Consider the following 15,468-nt stretch of genomic DNA (forward strand, 5'->3'; position numbering starts at 1 on the left):
GGAAGGACTGGGAAGCCGTGCTGTCCGTGGGCTTCATGTCGTACAGCCCAGCATAAAAGGATTTGCTGATCTTTAGTATGTTGGACTGCAAAGATGTTACTGAGCGGCTGATCACAGAGCTCTCTGTGTGTACCTTTTGGAAGAAGTAATGCGAGCACGTCTCATCCTGCTCAGTGGAGCGGACTCTGGACTGGAAGATGATCTTGGAGGCCTCCGTGGCAAAGAGCGAGGCCTGCGGGCTCTTCACCTCTTGGAGATCCTCCTTGACTTCGACACCCATCGACTGCAGCCGAAGCAGATTTTGCATTCTTTTCTGGAGTCGGGACATTTCCCACTGTCTCTCTCGGAACGGTGATTATATCGCTAAGTTAGGATTGTGTGTGCCTGGACGGGCAACCTGCAGGTGGTGATGTTCCCAAGCACTTGCCCTTCAAGGTTGTGGTGGTCTTGAGTTTGGGAAGTCTGTTGAGTCAGACAATATGAGCTGTTGCTGCCCCGATAAACAAAAAGGGCGGTTGGGTTGGGTAAATATTTGTCTCTTAGAAACAGCTAAAGTTTTGGTTACTCTGCCTTCAGAGAAAGAAGCAGCAGTTTTCTAATGGGGGTAGTTAAAAGATCCAGCTCGGAATGAGCTCACCCATTCAGCTGTTAATTTGATGATTGAGCAGCTAAAAACTATCTGTTCAATGTAGAGCTTGCTGCAATTGGAACATAAATTGGTTCAGCGGCACTGTTGGTGGAACGGGGGGCACCTGAGAGTTGCAGGCTCCATCAGTAACCACACACCTATCCCACCAACAACCAACAGGCATTTAAACAGTCTATTGCATTGTGCTGCCCCAGCACTTTAACCAGTTGGGTGCATCAGGGTTTTTCAACACTTTACTGCACCATCTGTGAAAGTGCCCCGAATGAAGTTTGGCTGGAATTTTAAGCAGATGAACAGTAAACTGTTGAAGAGTTTCATTGTGCTGCTCATATGTCGGCTTCATTCTCTATTACAGGATATCAAGAACCTCAAGGGTTTGTTTAAAAACAGACAAGACAGCCAGAAGTAACCACGAAATTAATTTAAATGTGCTTTGCAATTCAAACTATGCAAGTAGATGCTCCACAAATTGAATTGTAGTTTGTGTTTTGTTTCTGATTTCAAAACTCAGGTTGATGACATGTGCAAGAGCAACAATTTTAGTTCTGTTATCATTTGATCAAAATGTCAGTGAGTTAAACTGTACAAATCCAGTGCTTAATATTCCTATAGATTCATGTGCTACAGAGTTGTAATAACATTCTTGTTTGTGACATGACCAAGGGGCTGAATTCATCTTCTGCGCCAACACCCCCCCACCATCCCCCCATACCCCCCATACCCCCCACACCTTGTATCCCACCATTTTCTGGAGAAAACGGGGCAGCAGCAGCATGTGAGACTCACATACCACTGACAACTTGGAAGAGACTCGCCCGATGTGATCCTTGGGCAGGCCCCAAAATAGGCAACCAGTGCTTCCAGCTGTAACAGGCAGGAGCACTATTTAAATATTAACATTGGGGTTCAACGCCTATTGCAGAAAAGCAACACAATTTTCATGGACTAAATGGCAGGGATTAGGCCAGTCCTTAAAGAACACTAAAAAAGGCACATTTTTAAAAATGTTATTTTCTGGGGGCCAAGAGAAGCAGTCCACCTCCAGACTCTGCGTGCTCCTTTCACCCCCATTGCCTCCCTCCCCTAGCCCCCTGCTCCAGATCTGTACCATCAGCCAGCTTGAAATAGGAGCCAAAGGCCTGTTTGGGTCTGCAAATGAAACCCGACCCGAGCCCGACAGAACCCATCCGACCCGGCCCGAGTTCTTTCATTTTTTCTCGCGCCCAACCCGACCACCGGACTAAAGTTAATTATAATAAAGAGGTTGTGCTCTACCTTGGATGAAATCGCTCACTGAAGACTAGTGCGGAGTGTTTCCCGCCTTGACGTCCTGGCTGTCATTGTGTCCGACCCGGCCCGACCTGATCCGAGCCCAAATGCCGGATCCAGAAGGGCGACCCGACCCAACCCAAACCTGACACATATCATCGGGTCCCGTCATGTTCAGGTCAGGTAGCCATGCTCTCGGAGCCAGCCTTCTGCTACTGGTGGTGCCCTTTCAGCACTGGCAGCTTGCCAGTCACATGCCAACAGCCCAACCACCAAGCTATATTGGGTCACTCGCTACTGCCATCAGATAGGCTGCACAGTTGCAATGCCCATCCTATAACCACAGCAAACCAGAATCAGCCCCTAGGAAAGTGGCCATTAAGTTATGAAATGAGCATAATTGCAAGCAAGTACTGAATTCTGTTGGTACAGTTCTCAAAAACCCCCAGCACAAGCTCACCCAGTGGAAAACAGAAATCTTCATATTTCTCTTTGTTACTCTTAAAAGAAAAAGAAATGGCAAGATTAACACACTGATTTCTAAAAGCAGGAAACATCTCCCCCACCCCCACAAGCAGTTCAAACATAGAAAGAGATATATCCCTGAAGCAGCTTACATTTCAACCACATCCTTAATATTCCAGCAACTGTAAAATTTTGCATTCTGTTTATCATTTGCTTTTGTCCTGAGATTTTAAAATGTTACAAATTTCACTTCTCAAATCTTTTTTACAGAGTTTAGGGGTGGATACCATCCCACCTGAATCTACGAAATCCAATCAGGATTCGGAGTTCAAACTCTCGATCGGCTTTACGGATGTAAATGGTAAGAGCATCTTTGAGTAATGCTGTTGGGTAAATGTATGAAGTTCAATATGTAGTAAAGGTTGAGGTGAAAATGCAGAGGTAGCTTGGTTAACTTTTAAATGACTTATGACTTCTCTTCTTACTCCTAACTTGTAATTTTCTAACCATGTCACCTGGTTTTAGAACCCATTTCCAATTCTGTAGTTCTGGGGAAGGGTCACAGACCTTTTTTTTTTAGATTAGAGATACAGCACTGAAACAGGCCCTTCGGCCCACCGAGTCTGTGCCGAACATCAACCACCCATTTAGACTAATCCTACACTAATCCCATATTCCCACCAAACATCCCCACCTGTCCCTATATTTCCCTACCACCTACCTATACTAGTGACAATTTATAATGGCCAATTTACCTATCAACCTGCAAGTCTTTTGGCTTGTGGGAGGAAACCGGAGCACCCGGAGAAAACCCACGCAGACACAGGGAGAACTTGCAAACTCCACACAGGCAGTACCCGGAATCGACCCGGGTCCCTGGAGCTGTGAGGCTGCGGTGCTAACCACTGCGCCACTGTGCCGCCCGTTAACTCTGCTTCTCTCTCCACAGATGCTGCCAGAACTGCTGAGTATTTCCAGCATTTCTTGTTTTTATTTCAGATTTCCAGTATCTGCAGTATTTTGCTTTTACTTTCTGTTTTTGTTTCAAAGATCTCTGCTTCTGTACAATAGAAGCAGCTGGTCTCCTTGAGGGTGTTTTATTAGTAGTAAAAACATTTCTCTTCATTGGTCAGAAATATTTTAAACGTGAAATATTTCCAAATTAATGGTGTGAGGGAATGCTTTGCTTTGAAAGGAAGCCAGGGAGGAAATAACGGATGCTTTAAATCCTCACAGGATACGGGTGAGGTGCCAGAGGATTAAACCATTGTTTAAAAAGGGTGCAAGTGATAGGCCAAATAATTATAGGCCAGTCAGTCTGACCTCGGTGGTGAGCAAATTATTAGAATCAATTCTGAGGGGCAAGATAAACTGCCACTTAGAAAGGCATGGATTAATTAGGGATAGTCAGCATGGATTTGTGAAGGGAAGGTCATGTCTTACTAACTTGATTGCATTTTTTGAGGAAGTAACAAGGAGGATTGATGAGGGTAGTGCAGTGGATATGGTCTATATGGATTTTAGTATGGCATTTGACAAGGTAGACTGGTCAGTAGAATGAAAGCCCATGGGGATACAGGGGAATGTGGCAGGTTGAATCCAAAATTGGCTCAGTGACGGGAAATAAAGGGTAGTAGTCGACTGATATTTTTGCGAAGGTAAAGCGGTTTCCAGTGGCGTTCCATAGGGCTCAGTGTTGGGTCCCTTGCTGTTTGTGGTATATATTAATGATTTGGACTTAAATGTGGGAGGCATGATTGGGAAATTTGCTGTTGACACAAAAATTGGCCGTGTTGTTGACAGTGAAGAGGATAGCTGTAGACTCCAGAATGATATCAATGGTTTGGTTGACTGGGCAAAAAAGTGGAAAATGGAATTAAATCCAGAGAAGTGTGAGGTAATGTATTTGGGGAGGGCAAACAAAGCGAGGGAATACCAGAAGTGAGAGACCCTGGACTGCATGTCCACAGGTCCCTGAAGGTGGCAGGACAGGTAGACAGAGTGGTGAAGAAGGCATAAGGAATGCTTTCTTTTATTGGTCGAGGTATAGAATTCAAAAGCAGGGATGTAATGCTGGAACTGTATAAAACGCTGGTTAAGTCACAGATGGATTATTGCATACAATTCTGGTCACCACGTTACAGGAAGGACGTAATTGCTCCAGAGAGAGTACAGAGGAGATTTACAAGAATGTTGCCAGGGCTTGAAAGTTGCAGCTATGAGGAAAGATTGGATAGGCTAGGGTTGTTTTCCTTAGATCAGAGGAGGCTGAGGGGTGACTTAATGGAGGTATACAAAATTATGAGGGGCCTAGATAGAGTAGACAGGGAGGACCTGTTTCTCCTAGGGGAGAGGTCAATTACTAGGGGGCACAGATTTAAGCTGATTGGTAGCAGGATTAGAGATAACATGAGGAAAAAATCTTTCACCCAGAGGGTGGTAGGTGTCTGGAATTCACTGCCGGGAGCAATGGTGGAGGCAGAAACCCTCAACTCATTTATAAGGTACCTGCACCTGAAGTGCTGTAACCTGCAAGGCTACGGACCAGGTGCTGGAAGGTGGGATTAGATTGGGTGGCTAATTTTTTCAGCTGGCGCAGCTACGATGGGCTGAATGGCCTCCTTCTGTACTGTAATTTTTCTATGGTTCTGTGGAAAGCTCTTCTCTTGCTATATTATTTCCCTTTAAATGATCATCATCACCACAGAGTTTGCTGCAGTAAAATTCTAAAGAAAGAACTTGTGTTAGTGTAGCGCCGTTCACAACTTTACGATGTCCCAAATTAATGCCTCTTATACCTATGCACGTTTCTACACATTCTGATGGACTCTGTCTAAAGAGCCAAGACACCCACTTTAAACTAGATACGTTTTGTCGCACAACTCACTGCCTGCTCTAACCTTTAGAAAGTGCCAAAGATACAAATGCAGTAAATCAGTAACGTCAGAAGCATATAGAAAAGAGAGGATGCAGACAGAACAACTGACTCGCAGAAAGAGCAAGACTGAAATAAGGAGTTGTAGACAGGAAAATAGGAAGCAATGAAAGGAAGTCTGTGAGAGGTGTACAGTCTGTGAGAGGTGTACAGTCTGTGAGAGGTGTATATGAGACGTGTACAGTCTGTGAGAGGTGTACAGTCTGTGAGAGGTGTACAGTCTGTGAGACGTGTACAGTCTGTGAAACGTGTACAGTCTGTGAGAGGTGTACAGTCTGTGAGAGGTGTACAGTCTATGAGACGTGTACAGTCTGTGAGATGTGTACAGCCTGTGAGACGTGTACAGTCTGTGAGAGGTGTACAGTCTGTGAGAGATGTACAATCTGTGAGACGTGTACAGTCTGCGAGACGTGTACAGTCTGCGAGAGGTGTGCAGTCTGTGAGACGTGTACAGTCTGTGAGAGGTGTACAGTCTGTGAGACGTGTACAGTCTGTGAGAGGTGTACAGAGAGAGGAAGTGTGAAACCCGAACAGAAAGACACACAGAGGCCAGGATTTTACTGAATTCCCGACGTCGGGCTCCATGGCGAGGGTGCTGGAAAATCATTCCGGCAGCAGCCCGCTATGGATCCCGATGCTGAGAGTGCCCAGCCCAATCTTCCAAATGGCAGCAAGGATCCGTGGCAGCGCCCCCCCCCCCACCACCCCCCCCCCCCCCCCGCCACTGGGCAACGGGACCTGGATTAGCATTTTTAAATTAATGAAATGAATACATTTAAATAAAATCAACAGCGATCTTACCTTTGTGCAGCGATCTTCCGTGCGGCACTCACACGCCTTCACTTGCCCGTCCAGCAAAAGCCGCGTCACTGTAGTGGGCAAGGGGGGACCTTAGGAATTTTAGTGCAGTGGGGGAAGGGGAGGGAACAAGCTTTTATACAAATTACTAGTGTAGGGGAGGGTGGGAAGGAGTGACCGCTGCACTTTGATCATTTTGTCGGGGGAATGTCAAGTGTTGAAGGTAAGTGTTTTAAGGAGTGAGAGGGCAAATATTGAATTTAATTGTTCTTGGGCGGGGGGGGGGAAGGGATGATAGTTTTATCAGCTGGGGTGGGGGGAGTAGTGTTTTAAAAATTTAAATGACCTGGCAGGGCTGGCTGCCCTTTAAAAATGGCACTTGCGTACAGGCAGCTGACGCTGTTGCTGACGTCGGAGAGCCCACCCCCTCCACGTGAGTGGTGGGGAGGTGGCCCGACAGGCTCATTATCCTGGGTCACCGCGAGGAAGATCACGGTGCATGGCGGCCATTTCTTTCGCCCACTGCCGCTTCTGGCAGCGGGAGAAGAGAATCCAGTCCAGAGAGTTCAAGGGTATGAATGAAGCAGAAAGATAGGGGGTAATTTTAACCCCCCAAAACAGGTGGGTTTGGGTCAGGTGGGAGGTTAAAAATATTAAAAATCAGAAACAGGAGCCCAACCCACCTCAAACCTGCCCACTTCCAGTTTCAGTAGGAGTGGGACAAGGGACTGGTGACCAATCGGCACACAAACTACAGATCGGTCATTAAAACTTTTTAAGTAGGACACGTGGGTTCAATCTAACAGTGTTTCTACTTTTAATCCGTGCTGGCCGGGTTTCCCTGGTCTCAGGAAACCCAGCAGGTGAAAGAGGCAAGAAGGACTGGATCCATAATGGAAGTGTTTTACAGCACTGCCTGTGGGCCATGTGGAGCAGGAGTATTTCCTCCAGGCCCAACAAGCTTGCCAGTAAACTACTGCCCCAAAATCTGCTCTGATGATGCTACCTTCCATGACGGTGCTTCTGATATGACCTCCTTTTTCCTCAACCGAGGATTTCCCCCCACTGTGGTTGACAGGGCCCTCAACCGTGTCCGACCCATTCCCCGCACCTCTACCCTCACCCCTTCCCCTCCCTCCCAGAACCGTGACAGGGTTCCCCTTGTCCTCACTTTTCATCCCACCAGCCTCCATATCCAAAGGATCATCCTCCGCCATTTTCGCCACCTCCAGCGTGATGCCACTACCAGTCGCATCTTCCCCTCCCTTCCCCTGTCAGCATTCCGAAGGGATCGTTCCCTCCGCGACACCCTGGTCCACTCCTCCATTACCCCCACCACCTCGTCCCCGTCCCAGGGCACCTTCCCTTGCAATCGCAGGAGGTGTAATACCTGCCCATTTACCTCCTCTCTCCTCACTATCCCAGGCCCCAAACACTCCTTTCAGGTGAAGCAGCGATTTACTTGTACTTCTTTCAATGTAGTATACTGTATTCGCTGCTCACAGTGTGGTCTCCTCTACATTGGGGAGACCAAGCGCAGACTGGGTGACCGCTTTGCGGAACATCTCTGCTCAGTCCGCAAGCAGGACCCTGAGCTTCCGGTTGCTTGCCATTTCAACACTCCCCCCTGCTCTCATGCTCACATCTCTGTCCTGGGATTGCTGCAGTGTTCCAGTGAACATCAACGCAAGCTCGAGGAACAGCATCTCATCTACCGATTAGGCACACTACAGCCTGCCGGACTGAACATTGAGTTCAATAATTTCAGAGCATGACAGCCCCCCACTTTACTTTCATTTTTAGTCATTTTTAGTTATTTTTTCTTCCTTTTTTTTGCATTCCTTTTTACATTTTTTGCATTTATTTCATTTCATCTTAGTTTGTTCAGTTTGCTTACCCACTGTTTTTTTCAGGTTGTTTTTCTTCAGGTTTGCACTTGCTGATGTTCTATATTCAGTATATTCACACCTAATCTGTACTAATGCTTTGTCTTTCAAAACACCATTAACATATTGTTTGCCTTTGCTCTGTGACCTTTTGGTCAGCTATGTGGCCTGGTCCAATCTGCACCTTCTCCTTTGTTATCTCTTGCCCAACCCCCACCTCACTTGTTTATAATCTGTGACTTTTCTAATATTTGTCAGTTCCGAAGAAGGGTCACTGACCCGAAACGTTAACTCTGCTTCTCTTTCCACAGATGCTGCCAGACCTGCTGAGTGAATCCAGCATTTCTTGTTTTTGCCCCAAAATCTTGCTCTTCCAGCCGCAATCATACCCTCCCCCTATGTACCATTTGCCCCTGACCCCTGCGATCAGACCCCCTTGAGCACCATTCTCCTACCTGCAATCGGATCCCTACGACTACCCCTCCAACCACATTCTGCCCTCCAACCACATTCTACCCCCTCACCCTGACCGCCATCTCCCACCACGATCAAGCTCAGCCCCCTATCATTACACCCACCCCTGACCACAATCTCCCTATGCCTCCCTACATGCGTTTTGATGAATGGGTCCTTATGATGCAAGCTCTCCTGCTGCACAGGCAGCCACTTTGTCAGTTAAGATGGCTGTCAGGGGAGAAACCTGGAAAAACAAAGTTAGAAGTTCGGGAAACCCAAAGTTCCAAGTTTTCCGTCCATAGCTCCACCCCTGCACCGAATGCACACCTCCATGAATATCAGGCCATTGTTGTAGAAGAGAGTCAGAACCTTAATTTTTATTTTTCTCTGTGGATAACATCATGAGAAATCAGTTAAGAACATAGGAACAGGAGTCAGCCATTTAGCTCTTCGAGCTTGTTTCACAATTCCATTAGATTGTGACTGATCTGCATATTAACTCCATCTACCTGCTTTGGTTCTGTAACCCTCAATAATCTGGCCCAACAAAAATCTATCATTCTCAGTTCTGAAGTTTTCAATTGATCCCCAGCCTAAAAAATTTGGGGGGGAGAGAGTTCCAGATTTGCACCACACTTTGTGTGAAGGAGTGCTTCCTGACATCACCCCTGAATGGCCTAACTCTAATTTTAAGGTTCTGTTCTAGACTCCCCCATGAGAGGAAATACATTTTCTCTATCTACCCTCTTATATCCTTTAATCATTTTAAACACCTCAATTATATCGCCCTTCAATATTCTACACTCAAGGCAATACAACCCTAGTCGAGACAAACTGTCATCATAATTTATCCCTTCTAGCTCTGATGAATCTGCACTACACCCGCTCCATGGCCAATACATGCTCCCCTAAGGTGCAGAGCCCAGAACTGAACACAGTAGTCTAAATGGGGTCTAACCAGAGCTTTAAATAACTGTAGAATAACTTCCACCCCTTTGATTCCAGTTTCCTTGAGATGAAGGCTAATATTCCATTGGCCTTATTTTTTTGTACCTGTCCACAAGTTTTTAATAAATTATGGATCCCAAAATCTCTCTGCTCCATAGTTCTTAGCTTCTCACCATTTAGAAAATACTCTGATCTATCTTTCTTAGGTCTGTAGTTGATGATCCCACACTTCACCACATTGGACTCCCATCTACCACAGTTTTGCGCACTCACTTAATCTATCAATGGCCCTTTGCAATTTTCTGCTCCCATCTGCACTTCTTACTGTGCCACTTAACTTTGTGTTGTCAGCAAACCTGGATATATACAGTTTTCCATTCCTTCATATAAAGTATTTATAAATGAACAGTCATCATTATTACGCTTGTGGAAATTTTGCACACAACTATCGGTCACAAGCCAGCACCAGTGATGTCATCTTGTTGTTGAATACTCTATTGTCTTTTACGAGAACATCAGCTCGGTTATTTTTAGATCTTAGTAATGGGGTGACTGAGATTGTGAAGTGTGCCAGGCAATGAATTCCAACACACATGGATATTTTCCCATTGTAAGCATTTATTGTGAGGTCACATTAGCGTCACAAGTACAGCCTGACTGGTTTATGTCCATTGCCTGAGGTTTTAGATCATATCACTACACAGTAGCTGTTATAGGATTGTAATATGTGTACATGTCCATTTTACTGGGGGGCTTAAATCAGTTTTAGTGCCAGCAGTGCCTGTCATAATCATGGTCAGCAGCAGCTGTCATTATTGCTGTGAAACTGGAAAGAGCATGTCAACTCTTCCCGGCTTAGGGGTAGTTGGTTTAAAGAAAAAAAGCCTAATTTTAGTTGGTAGCTACTGAAGAATACTGAACTGAGCAGGCCCAATGCTTCCCCCACTCATCACAGACTAATATTTGTAAAAATACCTAAAACTGCCATTAGGCCCCTCATTTACACATCAGCCCTTTTATCACAGCAAGGCAGTTGGCCCAAATTTGAGCTGAGAAAAGAAGAAAGATGCTTCTGATGGAGCAACAGGCACAGGCAGCTCGTCACAATGATTGTAATGAGGCCTGAGGCCCAATTCCTGCCAAGGTTTGAGCCTCTTGGTTGGGCATGTGCTGTAAGTACCCAAAAGCAGGTAAGAACAAATTTCTCACCCAAAGTATAAATTGATATAACTTTGAGTTGTGGCACATTCAGAATTATGTTGAGAGTAGAATCATAGAATCTTAGAGGCCATTCAGCCTGTCTTGCCTGTGCCATCTCTTTGAAAGAGCTGTCCATTTTCGTCCCATTCATTAACATTCATTTCACGTAGAACCTTTACACCTGGGAGGTAGTGAATACTTTCAGCTGATTATTCTAGGCTGGGTTCAAACAAAGGTTCAGGAGGTGATTGGAGAGTAACCCAATGCTCCGATCCATTCCTCTCACCAGAATTTGCTTTTTTAGAGCAATTTTTTAAGTTTTCAATTGCTTTGCCTTTTGTATTACTGTTCAATTTTACTTTGCCCTTTTGTTCTGCTAGAGTCTCTCAATGCATTGGAAGACACTGACTTGGATGCCTTAATGGCAGATCTAATGCAGGACATCAATCAGACAGAGCAAGTCTGTAATGCAAAAGCAATGGCAACTACATCTCAAGCCTCCCCAGCTCCAGGGTTTTGGAATACCACCACTGTATCAGATTTTCCAGCGCCTTATTCATTAGAACCCCCAGCATCACCAAGAAGATACACAGAGCACCCAAGCCTAGATTTGCCACCACCTCCTACTGACATGTTTCCACCATCCACTTCAACTTCTCTGTCTCTTCCACCACCACCACCTATGGAACCTCCAGAACCATTAACAGAGGTAAGAATTTTGTTTTCAGAGAAAAAAAGAACATTTTGAAAATGCATTACAAAATGCTGAGACTCACTCTGTCCCCTCATACATGAAGACAAAATACTGGAGGGCAGTCTGTGCCTATGGTACTATAGTTCAGCACAAGTCAGCAACTTCAAAAGTTCAAGAGAGAAAAGGGGAAGAAACTGGGTGAGGAAATTATAAAATTAGAAAGATGGGTAGAGTTACACTTTTTTTGTATGTGGAGAGTTTTGCTGACCACACTGATATCTGTAGTTGCATTAATTGTTGAGAACAAACTTCCAGTACTAGTGCCCTGGGAAGCCCTGGAATTATAGTCACACATGAGCTTGATTATTTACAACAGAGTTTTACAGTTACAAGTCTGCCAGTTAATAATACATCTCATGTTAGTGATTATAAAAAGAAGCTTAAAGAGACTGTGTTGTCATGGTAAAGAGCCTTGCAAGACTTTTACTACCTTTTAAAACATAAGGTGGCCTTCTGATGTTTGTATTGTGTCCAGTTTTGGGCACCACACTTTAGAAAGGGTGTCAAGGCCTTAGAGAGAATGTAGAGGAGATTTACTAGATTAGTACCGGAGATGAAAGACTACAGTTGTGTGGAGAGACTGGAATAGAGCAGAGAAAGTTAAGGAGATTTTCAATAGAGGTGTTCAAAATCCTGAAGGGTTTTGATAGAGTAAATAAGGAGAAACAGTTTCCAGTGGCGGAAGGGTTGATAACCAAAGGACACAAATTTAAGGTAATTGGCAAAACAGCCAGAGGTAACACGAGGAAAAAAAAAATGACACGAGTTATTATCTGCAATGCACTTAGGGCTGGACTTTGTGCCCATGGTGGAGCTCCTGGCTGGGCCAAAATGGTGGTGATAACCTTGCCTTGGCCAGCTGGAGCCCCCCTGGAGCAATTCTACAGCACTGAATTAATTAACAGCCTGGCACTGGAAGGGACGGGGATCCCACCTCCAAGAGCTGCCAGCCAATCACAGGGCCGGCATCTCAGCAGTATCGGCACCGCCACCAGGCCCAGCACTGGAGTCCTGTATCCAAGGTAAGTGAGGTGGGGTCACCGGGGCCAGTCTGGACCTCTACACTTTGTTTGTTGACTTGACCATAGCCTTCGACACAGTCATGAGGGCCTTTGAAAGGTAATGAAGAAATTTGGCTGCCCTGAGAAATTCATCACAATGGTTCGACAGTTCCGCGATGGCATGCTCATACGTGTCCTGGATGATGATGAGTCTTCTGACCCATTCCAGTTACCAATGGAGTTAAGCAGGTCTGTGTGCTAGCGCCAACCCTCTTCAGCATGTTTTTCTCTGCCATACTCTCCAATGCCTTCTATGATGGTGATCCTGGCATCAAAATCAGATATCACATGGTTGGGAAGCTACTCAAACTGAGACGACTCCAGGCAAAATCCAAGGTTTCCAAGGACATACTTTGCAATCTCCTGTTTGCCGATGACTGTGCACTAGTTGCTGGTTCAGAACTAGACATGCAATGTAGCATGGACTTGTTCTCCAATGAGTGTGACAAATTCGACCTTTCATTCAGCACAAAGAAAACTGAAGTAACATACCAGCCTGCTTCAGGAAAGTCCTATCTCGAGCTCAAGGTTTCAGTCCATGACCAGAACCTCTCAGCAGCGGATAAGTTCACTTATTTTGGCAGCAAACTCTCTCAAACTGTCTATACCAATGATGAGACGCATGCAAGAATTGTCAAAGCAAGTGCAGCCTTCAGCAGACTTCGAACATCAGTCTGGGAACGAAGAGGAGTAAGTCTGCCTAACAAGTTGAAAGTCTATAGAGCTTTCCCACTCTGCTCTACGCATGCAAGACTTGGACTGTGTACCAGGGTCATGCTGAGAAGCTCAACCACTTTCACTTGAGTTGCCTTCAGAAGCTTCTAAAGATCAGATGGCAGGACAAATACCAGACATTAATGTACTCACCCGAGCTGGCATGGAAAGCATCCACACCATATTGAGACAGTCACAACTGAGTTGGGCTGATCATACGGCCAGAATGCCTAGAATTCGCTTACCAAAGTGAATCTTCTATGGAGAGCGTGAGGCTGGGGAGCGCTCTCAAGGCGGTCAGAGGAAGCGCTACAAGGACATTCTGAAGGCTTCGCTTAGGAGTTTCGATATCGAACCCGAATCCTGGGAAAAGCTCACCCAGCATCGCCTCTCCAGCTATTGTGGTCTGAACTTACAACTCTAATAAATCCAGTCCATGCTTGCTGGAAAGCAAAGGCCAGCCACTCCATGAAGACTAACATCTCTTGTTGCTAGTGTTATGAAAATACGATAATTTTCTTTAATTAGGTAGCTCTGGGATGCATCCCAACCTGAAGGAGTGAAAGCAGTTGGAGATCGGTTCCTGGAAGCTTACCTGGAGAGGCGGTGGTGTAGTGGTATTGTCATTGGACTAATAAACCAGAGACCCAGGGTATTACTCTGGGGACATGGGTTCAAATCCCAACACAGCAGAAGGTGGAATTTGAATTCAATAAATAAAAAATCTGGAATTAAAAAGCTAGTCTAATGAAGGCCATGAAACCATTGTCAATTGTTGTAAAAATCCATCTGGTTCATTAATGTCCTTCAGGGAAAGAAATCTGCTGTCCTTACATGGTCTGGCCTACATGTGATTCCAGACCCACAGCAATGTTGGTTTACTCTTACATGCCCTCTGAAATGGCCTAGCAAGCCACTCAGTTGTATCTAAACGCTACGGTCAATAAAAAGGAACAAAACCGGCATTGACCTAGGCACCAGAAACGATTACGGCAAACCCAGCCCTGTCGACCCTGCAAATCCTCCTTGCTAACATCTAGGGGCTTGTGTCAAAGTTGGGAGAGCTGTCCCACAGACTAGTCAAGCAACAGCCTGACATAGTCATACTCACGGAATCATACCTTACAGACAGTGTCCCAGACACTGCCATCACTATCCCTGGGTATGTCCTGTCCCACTGGCAGGACAGACCCAGCAGAGGTGGCGGCACAGTGGTATACAGTAGGGAGGGAGTTGTCCTGGAAGTCCTCAACATTGACTCCGGACCCTATGAAGTCTCATGGCATCTGGTCAAACATGGGCAAGGAAACCTCCTGCTGATTACCACCTACCGCCCTCCCTCAGCTGATGAGTCAGTATTCCTCCATGTTGAACAGCACTTGGAGGAAGCACTGAGGGTGGCAAGAGCACAGAATGTACTCTGGGTGGGGGACTTCAATGTCCATCACCAAGAGTGGCTCGGAAGCACCACGACTGGCCGAGTACTAAAGGACATATCTGCTAGACTGGGTCCGCAGCAGGTGGTGAGGGAAAAACATACTTGACCTCATCCTCACTAATCTGCCTGCCGCAGATGCATCCGTGTCAGTATTGGTAGGGGTGACCACCGCACAGTCCTTGTGGAGATGAAGTCCTGCCTTAACATTAAGGATACCTCCATTGTGTTGTGTGGCCCTACCATCGTGCTAAATAGGATAGATTTCGAACAGATCTAGCAATGCAAAACTGGGCATCCATGAGGCACTGTGGGCCATCAGCAGCAGCAGAATTGTAAACCACAATCTGTGACCTCATGGCCTGGCATGTGCCCCACTCTACCATTACCATCAAGCCAGGAGACCAACCCTGGTTCAATGAAGAGTGCCAGAGGGCATGCCAGGAGCAGCACCAGGCATACCTCAAAATGAGGTGACAACCTGGTGAAGCTACAACACACGACGGCTTGCATGCCAGACTGCGTAAGCAGCATGTGATAGACAGAGCTGAGCGATTCCATAACCAACGGATCAAATCTAAGCTCTGTCGTCCTGTCACATCCAGCCGTGAATAGTGGTGGACAATTAAGCAACTAACTGGAGGAGGTGGCTCCACAAATATCCCCATTCTCAATGATGGGGGAGCCCAGCACATCAGTGCAAAAGATAAGGCTGAAGCATTTGCAACAATCTTCAGCCAGAAGTGCCAAGTTGATGATCCATCTCAGCCTCCTCCTGAAGTCCCCAACATCACAGATGCCAGACTTCAGCCAATTCGATTCACTCCGCGTGATATCAAGAAACGACTGAAGGCACTGGATACTGCAAAAGCTATGGGCCCTGACAATATTTCAGCAA

General features: G+C 46.0%; 1 protein-coding gene across 2 annotated transcripts in view; it reads left to right on the forward strand.

Annotated features, from left to right (window-relative positions):
* Positions 1-15,468, forward strand: part of apbb1ip (amyloid beta (A4) precursor protein-binding, family B, member 1 interacting protein) — a 156,288-nt gene that overhangs the window by 71,127 nt on the left and 69,693 nt on the right. For both annotated transcript variants that reach the window (XM_068013909.1, XM_068013912.1), the window contains exons 3-4: positions 2,654-2,744; positions 10,987-11,315. In XM_068013909.1, coding sequence (XP_067870010.1) covers positions 2,654-2,744; positions 10,987-11,315 — 420 coding nt within the window. The remainder of the gene's footprint in view (positions 1-2,653; positions 2,745-10,986; positions 11,316-15,468) is intronic.

The sequence above is a fragment of the Heterodontus francisci genome, chromosome 2 (assembly GCF_036365525.1).
Source record: "Heterodontus francisci isolate sHetFra1 chromosome 2, sHetFra1.hap1, whole genome shotgun sequence".
NCBI classification, from domain to species: domain Eukaryota; kingdom Metazoa; phylum Chordata; class Chondrichthyes; order Heterodontiformes; family Heterodontidae; genus Heterodontus; species Heterodontus francisci.